This window comes from Ylistrum balloti, unplaced genomic scaffold (assembly GCF_031769215.1).
Source record: "Ylistrum balloti isolate Yb309-2 unplaced genomic scaffold, AGI_CSIRO_Ybal_v1 Utg370488, whole genome shotgun sequence".
Lineage (NCBI taxonomy): Eukaryota > Metazoa > Mollusca > Bivalvia > Pectinida > Pectinidae > Ylistrum > Ylistrum balloti.
The window spans coordinates 452,501-473,871 of NW_026782318.1; the positions used below are offsets into that span (position 1 = coordinate 452,501).

Genomic DNA, 21,371 nt, shown 5'->3' on the forward strand with positions numbered 1-21,371 from the left:
AGCTGACTTAAAGTATCACATTGATAACCATGTCATCGAAGGACAGGTAAAACCTAGCCATGTTTGACCCTGTTAGAAGGTAGATTTCCTCTGTTTTTGTAAGCCTTATCAATAGTATAAACGTCTTGAGTCACAATTCTGATTTATTTGCAATAGAAGTAATGAAAAGTACCCAGTCCCCTACCATTGCTCAAATTACTGACCTCTTGTATTTTAGTCAGATATCATACAATAAATTTAAGTGAAAATTATCACTAGCTGGTCACTATCAATGAAGTAACATCTACTTTCTGTACTTCCTTCACAACACCTTTAAGTCTTTACCATAGAGACAACAAAAACACTTGGATTCTTCATCTCCAAGGAATCCTCTCATTCTTGTTTGGCTTACATTTGAAGCAGCCAACAGCACTAAAACTGAAATAGGAAGGCCATTGATGAACAGTATTCAGCCTACATTGATATAACTAACTACCTGTTGTAGGTGAACAACTTACCACACAATGGAAGAGAAAAGACCAATAATGAATCATACTCTTTAGGTTCTCAGCATCGGATTATACGTAAAAGGTCTGGCTCCTTTGATAACTATCACATATTGATGTGGATGAGATGAAAAAACGTTTGAGTTCAAAGACTAGATTATACAGCATAATGGAAATAAAACAAATATAACTAGAAAAAAGTGGAAGAAAATCTTAAATAAAGAAATTATTTCAGATGCAAAACTGTTTAGTCTCTATAAATGAAAAATGTTTTATTTCCATGGCAACAGTCAAGGGCAGATAACTCCAATTCAGCTGGTCACAGCCAGGTCACATAATTGTAATCTCAGCTGGTCACAGCCAGGTCACATAATTGTAATCTCAGCTGGTCACAGCCAGGTCACATAATTGTAATCTCAGCTGGTCACAGCCAGGTCACATAATTGTAATCTCAGCCGGTCACAACCAGGTCACATAATTGTAATCTCAGCCGGTCACAGCCAGGTCACATAATTGCAATTTCAGATGGGCACAGCCAGGTCACATAATTGCAATTTCAGATGGGCACAGCCAGGTCACATAATTGCAATTTCAGATGGGCACAGCCAGGTCACATAATTGCAATTTCAGATGGGCACAGCCAGGTCACATAATTGCAATTTCAGATGGGCACAGCCAGGTCACATAATTGCAATTTCAGATGGGCACAGCCAGGTCACATAATTGCAATTTCAGATGGGCACAGCCAGGTCACATAATTGCAATTTCAGATGGGCACAGCCAGGGGCAAAGCACCCCTGTGTCAGGTCGCAGATTTATCTTTATAGAATTTCTTAAATAAGAACCAGGAAGGTCATAGAAGTCACTTAACTAATGATTTTAGCTCACTAAACCTTTCATTCTATTATGCCTCAGTCGCAGTCTTCTACTCCTGAAATATGAGGCTCTGGTTCGGTGGGTGGACATGGACGAGAAATAATTGTAGTGCCCTTTGACCCTTTGTTTATTCACTTACACAGCAGTACAATGACTTCAATATTTCAGCTGGAGAATTGATATAGTCTGTTGTGTTTCCTGTCCCCATTAACATTTGGTTCTCAACAATAAATAGAATGACCACTTCGGTCAGTTTTGGACAGCAGTAAATATGTTTTGTGTCTAAATAGTCATAAATATTTTCCATGGTGTGTTCTTGCTAATTGAATTTAGAGTCTTTAAATACCTTTCCTGATTCCTTTATTCTGTGTGCATCTAAACTGTGTAGAAATCATTATTGCTTTTTAAAAAAAATTGCAATAACCACTACACAAATGATATTTACTGTCTAAAATGACTGAAAATTATAAGGATTTTTAAGAGATATGAATACAGAGGTAGACAGTTTCGTAAACAAGTATAAAGATGTAGTTTTCAGGCTTTGAAATGCCTTTGAGGATAAAATAATTTGAATTATTCAACAAAACAGGTTTCTCTCGTCAGATTTTTTAGCGATAACGGCACAGACTTATAATATAGGTGAGAGGCCTACTTTAGCCTCATTTTCATTTCAAACTTGTATAATAGGTAAGACATACATGTAGACAACATTCCCACACTATCTCTGTATATGTGAAATTTATACTGGTTTTCATGTAAATGCCATCCCTGTTTTGATGTGATATTTATTTTTTGTATGTTTATTGAGGTTTTTGAATATATTACATATGCATAGCGACATATCTCTCTGAAAATGAGCACCTCCTGTGTAGTCTTTGGAACCTCACTTTGCCATTCAGACCATTTCATGAATGAAAGCTCATGTTCTTCACATGTTATATCATAAATTATTTATATTCTTTTTTATGTTTTCATTTTTCAAAGATTTAGTCTATAAAACAACTCATATACACTTTGACTTATAAATTTAAAGAGAAGTCATCAATTTTCTATTCAGTAGTTTGATTTAACAAAACATTCATTTCTGTCTGATGTTCTAAGTAGCCATTTGTAAATGCATTTCAAAGTGGGATTCTGTCTTTTTTTTTCCTGTTATAAGCTGATGGGACCTAAACATTGCCTCTGTTCCACAGTCAGGTGATGGGCTTATTACAGGACCTTAGGGACCTAAACATTGCCTCTGTTCCACAGTCAGGTGATGGGCTTATTACAGGACCTTAGGGACCTAAACATTGCCTCTGTTCCACAGTCAGGTGATGGGCTTATTACAGGACCTCAGGGACCCTCCAACATTGACCTCTGTTCCACAGTCAGGTGATGGGCTTATTACAGGACCTTAGGGACCTAAACATTGCCTCTGTTCCACAGTCAGGTGATGGGCTTATTACAGGACCTTAGGGACCTAAACATTGCCTCTGTTCCACAGTCAGGTGATGGGCTTATTACAGGACCTTAGGGACCTAAACATTGCCTCTGTTCCACAGTCAGGTGATGGGCTTATTACAGGACCTTAGGGACCTAAACATTGCCTCTGTTCCACAGTCAGGTGATGGGCTTATTACAGGACCTTAGGGACCTAAACATTGCCTCTGTTCCACAGTCAGGTGATGGGCTTATTACACGACCTCAGGGACCTAAACATTGCCTCTGTTCCACAGTCAGGTGATGGGCTTATTACACGACCTCAGGGCCCTAAATATTACCTCTGTCTCACAGTTGGTGTGGGCTTATTACACGACCTCAGGGCCCTAAATATTACCTCTGTCTCACAGTTGGTGTGGGCTTATTACACGACCTCAGGGCCCTAAATATTACCTCTGTCTCACAGTTGGTGTGGGCTTATTACAGGGATTCAAGGAAATTAAACATTTCCTCTGATTTATAGTTAGGTAGTCTTATTACAGGACCTCAGTGTACCTACACATTTGCTCTGACTCAGTCTGGGATGGTCTTATTACAGAACCCCAGTGTACCTACATATTTGCTCTGACTAAAAATCTCTCACAGTTGGTGTGGGCTTATTACAGGACCTCAGGGCCCTACACATTTGCTCTGTCTCACAGTTGGTGTGGGCTTATTACAGGACTCCATTGGCCCTACACATTTACCTCTGTCTCACAGTTGGTGTGGGCTTTTTACAGGAGCTCAGGGCCCTTAAGTTTAGCTCTGTCTCACAGTTGGTGTGGGCTTATTACAGGGACCCCAGTGTACCTACATATTTGCTCTGACTCAAAATCTGGGGTGGTCTTATTACAGGACCTCAGTGTACCTACACATTTGCTCTGACTCAAAATCTGGGGTGGTCTTATTACAGGACCTCAGTGTACCTACACATTTGCTCTGACTCAAAATCTGGGGTGGTCTTATTACAGGACCTCAGTGTACCTCCACATTCGCTCTGACTCAGTCTGGGATGGTCTTATTACAGAACCCCAGTGTACCTACATATTTGCTCTGACTAAAAATCTGGGGTAGTCTTATCACAGGACTCCATTGTACCTACACATTTGCTCTGACTAAAAATCCTGGGGTGGTCTTATTACAGGACCTCAGTGTACCTACACATTTGCTCTGACTCAAAATCTGGGGTGGTCTTATTACAGGACCTCAGTGTACCTACCCATTTGCTCTGACTCAGTCTGGGATGGTCTTATTACAGGACCTCAGTGTACCTACACATTTGCTCTGACTCAAAATCTGGGGTGGTCTTATTACAGGACCTCAGTGTACCTACACATTTGCTCTGACTAAAAATCCTGGGATGGTCTTATTACAGGACCTCAGTGTACCTACCCATTTGCTCCGATTACAGGAAAATGAATTACCTGTTTGTATCGTGTTGGTATTTCTTCCAAACTTCAAAAAATGTTGATGGGCATATCATCAGACATTAGCTTACTGTCATTCGACTATGTACAGGTCGGAGGTCACAGGTATTACTGAAGATGTGTGTAATTCATTCTTTATACCTGATGATTCAAACCATGTTTACCTGTAATCAATATCTAAGTATGTATTAGGTAATTCTAACGAGGGATTGCATGTAATTATTGTTTATGTGAGAAAAGCTCAGCTGGAATCTGCTTATAATGTCAGTATTCATCAAATTGATAAAACTATATGTGAAACATTCATAAATAAACATTTAAATATTTTCGACAAAAGTGTACATTAATTTGTGAGCATTCAAAGAAACAATTAAAAGTGAAATTGATTTTGTGTAAAATTAAAATGACAAGTACCATGCTTTTAGTAAGTTTTCGTTGCAGTGAGCAGGTAAAGTGGGTGTAACGACATTACCGTGCACCAGGTAACTTCAAAGGAGCCATCTGATTCTCACCTGTACAGGTGTGATTTATATGTTGACATTTGAGGCAAAAAAAATTGAAACAAATATTTGGTGAGGTTTGAAATCTCCACCATGTATTTTCTATTAGGGTTAGAGCAGTGTACATAAACGACTTGGCGTGCTTACTCTAGGCATTCTACAAGGTGAAATTTTAAAGCAACAGGTATTGAAATATCAGTGCTTGTATTTACCTGCCCGAGAGCAAGTTATGCAATCACAAAAATATTTACAAAGAGAGTTTGTGAGTGTGTAAAACGGGTCACTGTATCGACCAATACACATTGTGAAGTGGGTTATTCATTAACAAAGTCAGGCGCAGTTATGGTTTGAGTTCGTAACCTCTGGAATTATATTTGATATCACTGACCTTATTTGTACCAGAGGTTTTTTAGTGTATGTTTCATTTTACAATATTTTCTTGTTAAGATCTGTGGTTTATATAATATTGTTGAAAATCAGTTTATGATTGTTCTATTTAATATTCAGTTACTGATATGTAAAATTAAGTAACTTTTTTTGGCTTCATGTGTAATATACTGCACACATAGAAGTTGTGGGTTTAACTGTTTATTGCTTGTTATTGCAAAGTTTTTTCAGAGTGTTTAAGATGAGCCCAGTTGAAACAATATGTAGCTTTTAATGCAATGTCTACAAATCTACAAATGTCTGTAAATTGTAAATTTACAAATGTCTGTAAATTTACAAATGTCTGTAAATCTACAAATGTCTGTAAATCTTCAATTGTCCCATGACTTTTTTTTGTTCCAATTAAACACAACTCCAGTTAGAAATTTCAATATTTTTTTTTTTGTATTGAATAAATCTTAATTGCTGTATAAACATTACCATCGCTGTGCTTTGAATAACCGGATATTTAAACTGACTGTAAGAGGCAAAATGTGTAGCAAGTACTTGGAAATATTTATCTATGAGAATATATGGACAGAACTAATACTCTACACAACTGTTTGAGATTTAATTTTATTACAAAAAACCTATCTATGTAGCCCTGGTTAATACTAGCAATAATATACCACTCAGCCTGGTAATTCAGTCAGTTGTTTATAAAACTAGAGAGACAGAGGTTCCGAGTTCAAACCCTCACAGAAGCATGACTTCTGTCACATTACACATAGAAATGTTACTTAATAAAGAGCCAACAATGAACTGAAGAAATGTGATAAAAACATTTTGAAAATTCTGTCTAGACATTATGAGACTCACTTCCTGATAGTCTGCAAAAATGTTGACAAAATGATGACATTTGTGTTCTTCAGTACTTAAAGAGCTCTCCAGACTGAAGTGTTACAGAGATAAGATTAGGATGTGTCTGTTGACTGTGATCACATGTCACTATATATCTTGTACTGAAAATGTACACAAACTTGACCATTCTACCTTATGTAAAACATGAATATGAAAGAACAGAGGCTTTTTTCATGTTTAGATTCTACAAAAGTTTATTTTACACCTTGTCATATACATATATTAGATAAATAATTTTTAGTATTCAAACAAGTTTTCAGTGAGGATGATTGATCAGTGCTGGTTAGATTAAACAAAGTTGTATAGCAGAGCACTCTTTTAAAACATTTAATCATTTTATTTTATTAAAAACTCGAATTTAAATTTTCTTTAAAATGGAATACAAAAAGAGAATTATACAAATCTACATAAAGACAAACTTAATAATATGAAGAACAGAAAATTATTTCATTTTCATAAATTGGACGTTGGTTTATTTCATCAGGCTTTGAAAAACTGGTACCAATTTGTTGTATTTAGGCATGGTTATAAGTAGTGTGATTTGTGAACAGTACAACTTTCTTCCTTATAATGACTAAAACCTATGTAAATTAGTTAACTCAGTTATATACAAACATATGTACTAGATATCTCATTGTTCATTAACAATAGAATAACTCACAATTATTGTATGTTTTATAACGTACATTTAAAATTATTTTTTTTTTTATTCCAGAAACATGAATCAGTAAAAAAGTACCAGTATTCTCCTAGGGAGGCAAGTATTTGGTTTTATGATAATGTAGACACAGTCACGAAGAATGTCAAAATTCTTGACTTTTTTATTTTAATTCTCATTATTCTTTTGATGGTATATGATAGTTGAAATTAGTTTAAGCATTTGTAATCATTTAACATTTGTAAGTTGTCCTAAGTATACTTTTTTTTAATCAAGAAAAGTAGGATGACGTAAAAAAAGAGATGATGAATCGTTATCAGTGATTGACTTGTAAAGAGGTGGATATGAGGATGTAATAGATGTTATTAACCCTGCTGAATATCTATTTTTAGCCTCCGGCATCAGGCTCTAACACACCGGGCACAAACATGTCTACCCTACGGGACATGATCAACAGGTAAGATACCTTAGTCTGTAACAGCAGCTAAGTTCTTGTGTCTTTAGAGGATATAAGTTTTGGAAACCCTTCTAGATCCATCATAACATTTCTTTTGGTATAGATATCAAGTCGTTGCTAAAATCAGTCTGACTAATTAATTATAAATATAGTCACAGAGAATTATAGTACAGTATGTTCATACATATTCAGCAGAAATACCTATCTGTACAGTAAGAAGGTTCTTAATTCAACCCATCTAAATATCTTCAATTATCACCTTCATAAAGAGTTAAATATAAAAAAAAAATGTAACTAGATGAAACATCAGATCTATAAACAAGCACTTGGTTGTTTCAGGGCACAGGTAGAAGATGACCAGCTCGTACTGGACCTCGTATACATCACGGAAAGGATTATCTGTAAGTTAACTGGACATTCCAGAATAGAAAACCAATGTATTCCTAAACTGATTTATTCAATAATCCCAAATAACATAATTTTATTATTTCATTATGTCTTTGATGTGCAGAAAGTTGGAAAACATCATTTCCAAAACCATCTTGAATAAAGATAAAAGCAATATTTTATATCAATTTTTTTTTCATGTAAATAGGGTGAAAAATCTTTATTTTTGACAGATAACTGCAAAATTTCTAGACAACAAGTTTGTTCACCTTTGACCATGTTTATTTTCAGCGATGTCCTTTCCATCTGATGAACACGAAGTCACCTACACTTATAACCTTAAGGAGGTGATGAACATGCTTCGCACGAAACATGACGATAATTGTTTGGTTAGTATATACATTACAATGATTCTGCAATTAAGTTCACATTGAAATGTTTGGCAGTTTTTGTTATCAATGTTCAACCAGTTAACCAATTTTCATTGTCAACTAATCAAACAGTTATTCAGTTGAATGATTTTCCAAGTAATTGGTTAGTTAAACTCAACCCATTTGACAACCTTAGTTTTTATCATTATGTTCCTTCCATAAATTACAATAAAATGTCTGATTTCAAATTATGTCATGAAATAAAAAAATTTTGTCGTGTTTACTACCTTCAGGGATTCCTTTTCATGACGTGGCTGAAAAGCTCCATGAACATGCAAAATAAATATGTAAATGTATTAAGCATGTATGTATCATTAAGTTTTAAAATTTGACTTATCTTAATACAAACTTAAAATCTGTTGACTTCCGTTTGTTAACCTATGAATCTTATACAGGTTATCAACTTGTCCGAGCCCAGACAGGACCTGGAAAAATTTAATCCCAAACATGTGATAGACTACGGCTGGCCTGACTACCTGGCCCCGCCCCTGGAGCGCCTCTGTAACATATGTAAGGCAATGGACTCGTGGCTGAGTACAGACGGACGTCATGTGGTCGTCGTACACTGTAAAGGCAGCACATCACGCATTGCTGTTGTCATAGCAGCCTTCATGCACTATTGTAGTATCTGTGCAAGGTGAGGAACACAACTTTAATTCAGTATTGTGTAAAAACTTGGAATTAATAGAGATTTCATTTTCTTATTAACAATGAAAAACCACATTGACAGCATTCTCATCTCAAATCATTGTAAGCATTCAAAACATAGGTTTTAGAAATAATTTATTGTTTTGTTTCCTCAAAATTATATAAATTGATCAGTAGATTAATATTTGACAGTCGTGTAGTTGTCATAGAATTGTATGGTATATGATATAAGGGAGGTAACTTTGATCTTTTTACCTATTTCAGTGCTGACCAGGCATTAGATAGATTTGCTATGAAGAGGTTCTATGATGACAAGCTAGGGGGAATAACTCTTCCTTCCCAGATCAGGTTTGCTATTTTATTTTGTAATTTGGTCTACTAATTTCAATCTTGATCCGATATCATTATGATTTAGCAGAATGATAAACAAGAAATTTCTGTTGATTTTTTTTTTTTAAAGTTTTCCATTTCTTAACCATTTCTATTTTCATGTAAGTCTTTTGTTTTACACTTTTCCACAAACATATTCACATGAGCTTTTTCTCTTTGTTTTCTAATATATTTGTAGTAAATCATGAAAAAAATTATTTCAATAAATCCCATCATTTGCAGATATGTAGAATACTTCTACGGCCTGCTATCTGGTGCAATAAAGATCAATAGTAATGCTCTGTACCTTCACCACATCGTTATACACGGGGTGCCCAACTTCGACACACAGGGGGGGTGTCGGCCCTTCATCAAAGTTTACCAGGGGATGCAGAACATCTTCACGTCAGGCGTCTAGTAAGTATTTGTCTTATTACCTTTTTCTATACGGAGTAGAGTGAATAGCCGAGACAGTAAAGCCCTGGACTTTTTAAACTGAAAACTGAAGTGAAGATCCAAGGTTTGTGATTCAATCCCCACCCATGGTGTATTGTGTTTCTCAGGAAGATGAATAATGGACCAGACTGTGTTGTAATTGTTGGGCGAGAAACTCTGCTGTGAATGGTGTGTGATGGGCCTCTGGTGTGTTGTTCAGTGAGGTAGTCTACAGCTATACCAAGGAGACCCCACCCTATTTCTGCTCTAACCCAACCCTAGGGTGATAAACTCAACACACTGATAATCTGACTGTACTAAATACCAAGGAGACCCCACCCTATTTCTGCTCTAACCCAACCCTAGGGTGATAAACTCAACACACTGATAATCTGACTAAATAAATACTGAACACGATTGTCATTACAGTTAAAAAAGACTTATAAAGACACATTTCATTTAGATATTACAAATACAACTTATAATCTTGAAATTCAATGAACTGTGGAAAAGATATCGACTTATCCAAATTTTGACTCAAACAAAGTGTCCAAATTACATTGACGATATCAGTTTCCTGATGTTGATTATGTTTGAACAAAGTAGGGCTACCATAGCATAATACACAATGGTACAAACAACATTATTTAATCTGTTATGTGAAATGGCAGTAAACAAACAGATACAAATAAATTTTAACTTTCTCCTTTTATAGTTTATTCATCAAAACATGTAATAACAACACCAATTAACTGAATTTGTACTCACATCATTTACGGAATAAAATGAAATAAATTTGTGTTTGATACGCTACTAGAAACGATGTATGATCATATTTATATGGCTTTGTTATAAATAAATAAACGTATGAAAAACGCGACACTAGAAAGCTTTTACCTCCAACAGAAAACATTGTACAAGCACTAGACTTAACAAACCAGATATAGACACTATGGATGAAAAATACTTGTAGCACTTCATATTGTCCAAACAATAAATCTGACAAAGTGCTCGATCACTGTCCTTTGCTAGAAACTTGGCTCTATTCACCTAACATTTTCTATTAAAGTGTTTTTTGTGTCTTTGACTGTTTATAAAGTTTTCTGTCTGCTGAATGCATGTTCTCTTGAAAATCAATTAAGAATTTATTTGTTAGGAAAAAGGAATTCTACACCTAATATTGATATAAATACAGGTGCCCTTTTTACTGAAGCTTGTCAAAGGAAAACCTTGTTGCTTTGCTATCATTAATTGACCCTGAAGATGACCTTGGGAAGTGCTGACAATTAATTTATCAGATGTCCTATAATTATATCTATCTACAAGAATCAGTGGTCTTCCTGTAAGCTTTCTGATTAATAGTGATTAGTACATACATTCCAGGGATGTGTTGACCACTGTGTGTGTGTGGGTGGGTGCTTGTGTCCTCTGTGGACAGCCATAAATAAGGTGCTGTTGTGTTACAGGAACTGTGGGGGGTACTATTAGCTACTGACCACACAGTAGGTAGTGGTCAAGATATCAGCTAGATTACATACTCACTAATTCCTTCTGTCCTTCCTTATTTGTGGAGATTGATGGAAAGAAGAAATTCCTTTGGTACATGTACAGGAGAAATATGGCTGCTGTGCTGGGGGTGGAAACCATTCTCTCTTTCAAAAATCTTGAAATAAAAAAAAAAAAAAACAGGAAATATTCATAACAGATAACAACCATTGATTGAAAATATTTTCGTTTAAAAATTGATGTGTGCTGCTCCAGAGAGAGGTGCAGGGATAGATAATTATTTCAAATATAAATTGGAACAGATTCAAATATTTATGCTGCTGGAATAAAAACCAAATCCACAAGATTGCATGGAGATTGCTTGAAATGTTTTAAGACTTTAGCATTCACCAAAAAATAGAGAGATGAATCTAAAGCAGGAAGGATGAGAGGGCTACACACCATGGGGTTCCCCCTTATCAGGCCTAGCACACAGGTCTGGCACATCCAGCTACTCATGGATATTACAGCAAGAGTTCCCCTTTGTGAGGCTCCATATGGGGAAATCTTTAAAAAAAAGATTTGGATTTTTTCAACAGAACAGATTTTTCAGTATAGGTTTGGTAGTAATGTTTTACGTTAATTACCCTGATTAGAAGCATGGATATTTTCTGTCTGGTTATAAGATGTTAGACAGGTATTGCTAGATACATGGGGTGTCAAAATAGAAAAATAATAGATTACTGAGATAATGTTAGAGCCAGTCGTCTGATTACCATGGACATCGGAATCCTAAAGTGATAACAGAAAAGATTTCATTTTGAACTAGAATTTTGTATTTTTATTGATTTTTTAAAATAATTTTGTTTCAGCAAAATTTTGATAAATTATCTTGAAAAAGTAGTCGTTGATGACTTGATTTTGAATGTGATAGTGTTTATAGGTCCTATGGCCAGAAAAGTACATTTTTACCTAGAATAGTGGTTCAGGACAGGTGACGACACTCCCAATATGTTTTAAATCAAGGTTTATTTCAGAGGATCTGTTGTAATAGTTGTAGACAGGTTACATGATTTTACTTTTGAAGGCATGTGATGTACCTTCTGTATGTTGTTCAGTGCGGTAACCACAAACTTGTTCAATAATAGTGAACCTACCTGTGTATTGATAGATGATAAACCTCAACCAAATAAAATGTCATAATTAAAAAATATGAATCAAGGACTTTGAAAATATTTTAGGTAACGGCGATAAAGGAAATTTCAAACACTTACCTGATACTGTATATTCATTAATTTTCAGGGGGGATTTATTTTCGTGGAACTTGTGGGTATCTCTGATCACAAATTCACATGTCCATTAACTGTTAAAATTAGTATAAATAAAGTGATAGAGCTGTATTTAGCCATGAAATCACACATCCACAAAATAGTGATTTTTTGTAACACCACAAAATAGAACCACTTGAAAATATATGACTTTGCAATAGACAACATGAAACCATTGTTAATGTCATGGTTTGTTAATCCAATTAAACACATTTAGGAGAAACATTCTTATCATTGGAAAAAACTATTTAAAACAAAGACAGATTTACTATTCATCTGTCTTTCTTAACTGATTGTAATTGATGCAGATTCAGAAACTTTAAAATAATGTTTGTTTTCAGTATTAGTCAGAAGGGGGAAAGTCTTCCACTTCAGAACAGTAGGTTTACTCATTGTATATATGGAAACAGTTGTGGTGTGTGTTGATGACTCAACACTGGGCTATTTCATACTTAATTGGGAGGGGAAGAGAATTAGTTACAAATAAAACCTGTAATATATACACTTGATTCTGGATATTACATACAAATTAACTCATTTGATATATTTGAATGTTGAACCAATAGAGTAGTTTTATACATGTACAGAAAAAGTACCTTGAATGAACATAAAAAATTCTAAATTTATCGTGTGCTATATATAGTCTGGGGCATGAGTTTTGTTTTATGTAACATCTCAGGTACTTAACTGATATATATATATTAACATCTAAGTGGTTAGCTGACGTATCACAGATTAAATAAAAATCTTAGGCAAAGATATCTGCATTACTAGCACGAATGTCGCACAGACATGATAAATATAATTTAATGATAATTTTTTTATCAAAAAACTTTTCAATGTAATCTGTACATTCTAATAATATGTTTAAAGCACACTTTGTATAATCTGTATAAATCAGATCCTGTGCACACACCTGTATAAATCAGACTTTGTATAATCTACACACCTGTATAAATCAGACTTTGTATAATCTACACACCTGTATAAAACAGACTTTGTATAATCTACACACCTGTATAAATCAGGCTTTGTGTAATCTACACACCTGTATAAATCAGACTTTGTATAATCTACACACCTGTATAAATCAGGCTTTGTGTAATCTACACACCTGTATAAATCAGACTTTGTATAATTTACACACCTGTATAAATCAGGCTTTGTGTAATCTACACACCTGTATAAATCAGACTTTGTATAATCTACACACCTGTATAAATCAGGCTTTGTGTAATCTACACACCTGTATAAATCAGGCTTTGTATAATCTACACACCTGTATAAATCAGACTTTGTATAATCTACACACCTGTATAAATCAGGCTTTGTGTAATCTACACACCTGTATAAATCAGACTTTGTATAATCTACACAGCTGTATAAATCAGACTTTGTATAATCTACACACCTGTATAAATCAGACCCTTTGTTGTCTATACACCTGTAAAAACCATACCCTGTATAAGCAGGACATTCTTCCTAACCAGATCAACTGTATATTCTGGTCATAAATGAGATACTGTATGATTAACAGAATCTTTGTTATGTCCCTAATTTAGATATTGTCTTCGGTTAATTGGATTATGTAATTTCTTTCCTGAATCGTGTGAAACCCTACATAATTTAAGTCCTCTATCAGTTAACAGAACCACCTTTGTTAGTGAGAAACAATGAACTTATTTATGTGTAGGAAATAGTGTTAACTTCCTTAACTTCCTTTAATATACTAGAATATTGTTTGTTTGATGGGTCTGTCACCTCCTCAACAGCCATGGCCTTTTTGAGATTGAGGCTCCTTATACTAGCTGATAGCACCTCACTGAACAACATATGGGAGACCCGTCAAATTCTGTCCAGAGTAAGTAAGGTAAATTTTATTGTCAAAGGACTCAATCATGTGGGCACAGATTGTACTGTTTCTCAGCATGCTTAAAAAAAGACAATCCAGCAGATGTTTTAAGGAAGTGTTAAACTATTGAATAACCTGCTGCATTGAATTATACCTGGAATAGTCCAGGCAAGTGATTACAGTCATAATCTTAGGTATGCCTGTTAGTTGATTGGTTTGGTGAATTGTGTACAATGCCTGGCAAACGATGAAATCTATGCACCTATACACTTTAAACCTGTAATACCTTAAACCTGTAATACCTTAACATAAGATCAGTCATGTCTCAATATCCCCATCAAACTTATTTTGAAGTCTTAAGATCCTCACTCTGGACCTAATTATCCCCTCAGACTTATTTGGTAGTCTAAGACCCCGACTCTGGACCTAATTATCCCCTCAGACTTATTTGGTAGTCTAAGACCCTGACTCTGGACCTAATTATCCCCTCAGACTTATTTGGTAGTCTAAGATCCTGACTCTGGACCTAATTATCCCCTCAGACTTATTTGGTAGTCTAAGATCCTGACTCTGGACCTAATTATCCCCTCAGACTTATTTGGTAGTCTAAGATCCTGACTCTGGACCTAATTATCCCCTCAGACTTATTTGGTAGTCTAAGATCCCGACTCTGGACCTAATTATCCCCTCAGACTTATTTGGTAGTCTAAGATCCTGACTCTGGACCTAATTATCCCCTCAGACCTATTTGGTAGTCTAAGATCCTGACTCTGGACCTAATTATCCCCTCAGACTTATTTGGTAGTCTAAGATCCTGACCCTGGACCTAATTATCTCCCTTGCACTTTTTATTGTCACAAATATCTTTGACCTAATTTCCCCTTCCTATTTATTTAGGGATTTGAAATCTTGGCTTTGAACCCAAATATCTGTTTAGATGTAGTCAGTGGTTAGAGATCAGGTATATACCTATTATGATCCTTTCCTGTAATCATTGTTTTTGTACCTGGTGAACACTATAGGTAATTCTAGACATACTATAACTGTACTTATGTATTGTGTTAACATACTGTATTAATTGTATTTAGGGATGTAAGGTAAAGATTCTGGTATTACCTGAGCTGTCTGTGGCCCCTGTGGGGAGCCTCTTGTAACTAGATACAGAAGATGATACAAACAGTAGTCTATTTTTGGCAGCACAGACTTCCTGCTTGCCAGAGGGAGAACCTATTGGTACAAGTCTTCAACAGTCCCTCTCTTCCCCACTCTCTTCCCCCTCCTCCTCCCCTCCTCCTCCTTCTACAACCCCCTCCAACACCCCCCTCCCCAATCATCCACCCCCTGTATCCCTGTTCCCACCTCCTCCCCTCCTCCTAACGTCATGCACTCCCAAATTTATATATACCTCTTTCTAGTTATTTATTCCTTGATTCATAAAACAGTTCCATAGTTTACAAGAATTCCAGAGATCCAGACTTTTTTGCTGACATAAGAAATAATAGAGGAGAAGAGAGATTTTATGTCAGAAACGTCTAAATTGAACTAATTTATCACGCTGAAGATTCCCAAGGCTTGGAATCTTTTATACCACAGATTCTGATTTAAATATTTTTGTTAATTTTATACCATATTGCTTAGGCATTAGATGGATTTGTCCATCTTATACCCTAAAACTTTGTCATGGAACGTCCCTGTTAATTTTATACCATATTACTTAGGCATTAGATGGATTTGTCCATCTTATACCCTAAAACTTTGTCATGGAACGTCCCTGTTAATTTTATACCATATTACTTAGGCATTAGATGGATTTGTCCATCTTATACCCTAAAACTTTGTCATGGAACGTCCCTGTTAATTTTATACCATATTACTTAGGCATTAGATGGATTTGTCCATCTTATACCCTAAAACTTTGTCATGGAACGTCCCTGTTAATTTTATACCATATTACTCTAGGCATTAGATGGATTTGTCAAACCTAAGATTTTGTCCTTAAAACTTTGTCATGTGATGTCTTTGTTTTTTAATTTTATTTTACCATATTACTTATTAGGCATTAGATGGATTTGTGGGCTGGTTTTGTAATACCCTAAAACTTTGTCATGGATTTAATTTAATTTAATTTTATACCATATTACTTAGGCATTAGATGGATTTGTCCATCTTATACCCTAAAACTTTTGTCATGGAACGTCCCTGTTAATTTTACACTACTAAAAAGACCTGTTAAATGTACACTCTCAGATTCTGTTTAACAGTTTAATGGGATTATAAATGTCAAACCTAAGATTTTGTCCTTATAGACTTGCTAATGTGATGTCTTTCAGTTTTTTAATGGGTTTATCAATTTTACACCAAATGTAATCTATTTGGAAAAAGTTTGCGATTAACAACAATCTGTCAAAATATTAATATTTTTTGTCATTTACAAAAATAAGGAGTCAAGAGCTAGCTTATCTGTCTTTTAAATCAGGTGGTCTTATAAGACAGGTAAAATCAGGTGGTCTTATAAGGCAGGTAAAATCAGATGGTCTTATAAGACAAGTAAATCAGGTGGTCTTATAAGACAGGTAAAATCAGGTGGACTTATAAGACAGGTAAAATCAGGTCTTATAAGACAGGTAAAATCAGGTGGTCTTATAAGACAGGTAAAATCAGGTGGACTTATAAGGCAGGTAAAATCAGGTGGACTTATAAGCCAGGTAAAATCAGGTGGTCTTATAAGACAGGTAAAATCAGGTCTTATAAGACAGCTAAAATCAGGTCTTATAAGGCAGATAAAATCAGGTGTTCTTATAAGACAAGTAAATCAGGTGGTCTTATAAGACAGGTAAAAATCAGGTGGACTTATAAGACAGGTAAAATCAGGTGGTCTTATAAGACAGGTAAAATCAGGTGGACTTATAAGACAAGTAAATCAGGTGGTCTTATAAGACAGGTAAAATCAGGTGGACTTATAAGACAAGTAAATCAGGTGGTCTTATAAGACAGGTAAAAATCAGGTGGACTTATAAGACAGGTAAAATCAGGTGGTCTTATAAGACAGGTAAAATCAGGTGGTCTTATAAGACAAGTAAATCAGGTGGTCTTATAAGACAGGTAAAATCAGGTGGACTTATAAGACAGGTAAAATCAGGTGGACTTATAAGACAGGTAAAATCAGGTCTTAGAAGACAGGTAAAATCAGGTCTTATAAGACAGGTAAAATCAAGTCTTATAAGACAGGTAAAATCAGGCGGTCTTATAAGACAGGTAAAATCAGTGGTCTTTGTAGACAGCTTCACTGACAAGTTAGTGGTTTATAAACAGATGTAACCTTAGTCTTTTTAAGACAGGATATATGACATGAGATGACAGTTGGTCTGTATGGAGAATTCCAACTGACCAACATTCCACCCCTACATACTGAGGGAACGGACTGCAGCTGTAGTCATATGGCAAGGTCAGAGTTAGACATTCCAGAGAATGTTATCTTCTCTTCTGGAATCAAGCTTCATATAATACTAGGATAATTTCCTGTTGAAATATTTAGATTTTATTTCTCCTCGCAATCCTAGATAAAACTAAAGAGTGAAATCTGTGTTGAGATAAGATTTCATAATTAAGTTAGGGGGAAAAGATAAGCATTCTTTAAAAGCCGGAAATATAGTGACGTAAATGATATGCAGGGAGGCATTTATTGTCCAAGTGAATCGTTTAGCTGACAGGTATTGGGGAATAGATCTCCGAACCCAGTGTCAGCAAACTTTCCTTCGATGCAGATGTTGGTATTCAAGCATGTGTGAGATACAGATGCAGGTTATCTGAGATCCTGACCTGTTGTATTTACATCTGTACATCTTTATGACGTATACAGCACATTGGTCGGCATTTATTTGCCTTTTTTTTTTTTTTTTTTAAAAAGATGTTTTTATAAACTTAGATAATAAAAAAGAAGTCCATTCTACAATAACTATGATCAATGTCTTGTCACTTCCTGTCCTCCAAAAGAAAGGAAATGTTTGATAGTATGAAATTTTATTTCTACAAAGTTGAAGAAGGCCAAATAAAAAAAGAAGTATGTTTTCTGTATAAAATTCCTTATACCTGATAATTTTGTTTACCTCTGTGATGTCAATGACCTGATACTAACAGCGTACACATTTGTGTTAGTGACAGTGAAGTTAAGGTAGACAGTCCCAATAACCTTTATTTTATCTCCAACTAGATTTGCAGTTTGTTTGGAAACTGTTAGACTTAGAGTTACTTAAAGGTATACTAAAGAACTCTGCATAGGAAAGAAAGGTATTGCTAATTAACCTGGATCCCCAGAACAAATGATTATAAAGCCAATGATTGTTGTACAACACAAGACCAGCCTTAGTATTTACTGAAATAAGTGCTTAATTTGAATGTCCTGTTTTGATTTATTTCAGTAATGTGACTGACCAGATGCAGAAGGTGTGTATTTCCATTTCGCCAGGAATCCCGCTGCGCGGGGACATCATGATCAAATGCTACCACAAGAAGGCCAAGACAGGACAGCGGGAGGTGGTGTGGGCTTGTCAGTTCCACACTTGTGCCATCTCTGGGTACACTCTCACTTTCGCCAAGAAAGATCTTGATGATGCCAGATCAGGTAAGAGAAGACAACTCCATAAGCAACTTGAAAACATAAAGTATGTATATACACATATGTGTATATTTGAAAATCTGCATCATTTTTGTGATACAAGTGTCAATTCTAAATATTGTAAACAAAGTATTTCAGATATAAATGTAAAGAGCAGGTAGCTCATTAAACAGCTGTAAAATATCGCAGGTTCAATTGATAATCTCTCTGAATTAATGTGTCTTGTATGATTTGAAAAAACAACCAATTTCATTTTATTTTAGACCCTCGATTCCCAGACACAGGAAAGGTGGAATTTGTGTTTGGTAATAGTCAAGATAGCAATGTCCGAGGTACGTATCCATGACAACCGTGTTTGATATTATTAGAAAGTAGTAGATGATTGGTTTGGGATGGAAAATTTTCACTGTGTTAAAATCATATTAGAATCAGAAAAATAGAACCTGTTAACCTCACTCTGAATATTATCTGTATAAAGGTTTGTAATCTGTTAAAACTTTGGAATTCTCGTATAACCACACTTCACAAATAAACTGATCCATAAGTTCAAATTTCAAATGTCCATAAAGCGTTCTATTGAACACTAATCATCTGTGACATACGTGACAAGGACAAAATAACCATAACTTCTGGTTCAGGTATCTGGGTGATTTCCAAGGAGTTAAAAAGTGGGGAAGTTTGAATTTGATATGAAATGTGGGCAAACATAAATTATTATCAACTGTTAAAAAAAAGATTTTTTTCTTAATTGGAACAAGTATATCTGGAAATTTAGCAAAGGGTTGTGATTGATACTGAAGTTGTTAAGGCATCCTGTGGAACAGAAATTTCACAAATTTGATTAAAACTGACATTTAGTTAAACGGATGTAAAAGATATAGACAACAGAAGGGGAGGTAACTAGATAGGATATATTGAGTATTGTGTTGGGTCTTTTTATCTGTTTGTGCTTATCATTCCCTGTCATTGTTTGTAGATGTATCTGAAGGTAAGATAGTGCACTAACAAAATGTATATGTCTAACACCTTGGTGAAAAGAACAGCTTATCTATCACTTCTGCAACATATCTCCAGTATTTAACGCCTAAAAATGTTTCCATTTTGCTCTGTTTATTGATTTTACTGAAGATGGTTCGGTCAAAAAGGCCCTACTTACATAATTTTTGTAAAAGCATCTTTCAAAATTATTTACTGTATTCCTCCTGCAGCAAGCCCAGGAGGCAGCAACCCCCTGTCGATGTAGGAGGGCGGGCTTATTACAGGATAATGAAGTAGCAATTGCTGGAAGGCATGTGCTTATTGATTGATAAAATTATATCCCAGAGCCAAAAATGGAAACATGGCAACAATTTAATAGGAACTTTAAGGTTTTATATCTTCTAAATCAGTATTATAATATATCTGTATATATTGAATATTAATAGTTTAATACATTGATCCAGAAGGTAAGACCATAACTTTGATTAAGGTCTGCTTGGATACCATCCACTATACTGAAGAGTTGGGACCAATCAAGCGTAACAATCTCATCAATCCTAATTTATGTTGATTTTAATTTATTTTGAAATATTTACCAGTTTTATTTCTTCAGTATAATTTTAGTTTACTGATATGGAATTTGTGAATTGAAAATTTTAATAAAAAGTTGTGTTTTATAAAAACAAAATTCCTGTAGTGGTCAGGCCATATTAGGTTGTATCTCAATCATGTGGTCACATGACTTAACTGATGAATGATTTGTCGAAATAAATCACCATGGATATATAATAGATGTGAAATCAACTCTTAGTCTAGTTCATTTCTTATATTGTTTTTTTTATTATTTTTACTGCTGGTTTGATAATCTGATTTTAAAGATCGACCAATATTACATATGTTCACCAGGTAGATCACTTTCTGGCTTGTTTGATGAAAATCTGCAAAACACACTTGTGTTTCACTCTCATTCATACACATGATTTCATAGTATTTACTACTTTACAACTATATCACATCATTTTGCTTTTACCAAATTGATTTAATATCTTTGCAGTGACTAAGCTTTCACGTTTCACACTTTTAATGTCAAAATATTTATTCAAATATGTCATAATTTTGCCCGCCATCTTTTTAACCTTTACAAAATGTCAACAAAGTCTCATTGAGCAAATTTGATGTTTTGGTAACCTTAAGTGAGCCTATGGATTTGTAACTGTAATCTAAAGGACTTGTTTATGAAGTGCCGTCATTATTTTGTGTAAGATGATATAAAACAGAGACTTACTGTCGAGGCGTGGATCATACCGTTGTTTAGCGTGTGTCTTCTCTAGATAAACAGAAGGTCAAGCATCAGGGTAACTTTTCAAGATCTATGCAAGTAGCGAGATATCTGATGAAGTGTTCCCTAAAGTACTTGGCTGAATTACGTAGCAATCATGTGACTTCAGTCAGATTAATTTTCTATAAAATTTAATCAAATAATTTTATTGGAATGTTTTTTTTACTCACTGAGGTATGTGTCCTTCTTTCATTCTTTTGTGCCTATGAAAGATCCAGGTAAAATATTTGTGAAATTTGTTGTATTTTTTAAAGCTTATTTCGATGTTTAAATATATAAATATATAAATATATAAATAAATATATAAATATATAAATATATAAATATATAAATAAATATATAAATATATAAAT

The 21,371-nt window shown here is 34.7% G+C and overlaps 1 protein-coding gene across 1 annotated transcript in view; it reads left to right on the forward strand.

Annotated features, from left to right (window-relative positions):
• LOC132555421 (uncharacterized) overlaps positions 1 to 21,371 on the forward strand; it is a 144,235-nt gene that overhangs the window by 65,378 nt on the left and 57,486 nt on the right. Inside the window, exons 3-11 of the mRNA XM_060219772.1 lie at positions 6,752 to 6,793; positions 7,087 to 7,151; positions 7,491 to 7,552; positions 7,830 to 7,927; positions 8,365 to 8,606; positions 8,882 to 8,965; positions 9,230 to 9,403; positions 18,505 to 18,707; positions 18,965 to 19,033. Of these exons, the coding sequence (XP_060075755.1) occupies positions 6,752 to 6,793; positions 7,087 to 7,151; positions 7,491 to 7,552; positions 7,830 to 7,927; positions 8,365 to 8,606; positions 8,882 to 8,965; positions 9,230 to 9,403; positions 18,505 to 18,707; positions 18,965 to 19,033 (1,039 nt within the window). The remainder of the gene's footprint in view (positions 1 to 6,751; positions 6,794 to 7,086; positions 7,152 to 7,490; positions 7,553 to 7,829; positions 7,928 to 8,364; positions 8,607 to 8,881; positions 8,966 to 9,229; positions 9,404 to 18,504; positions 18,708 to 18,964; positions 19,034 to 21,371) is intronic.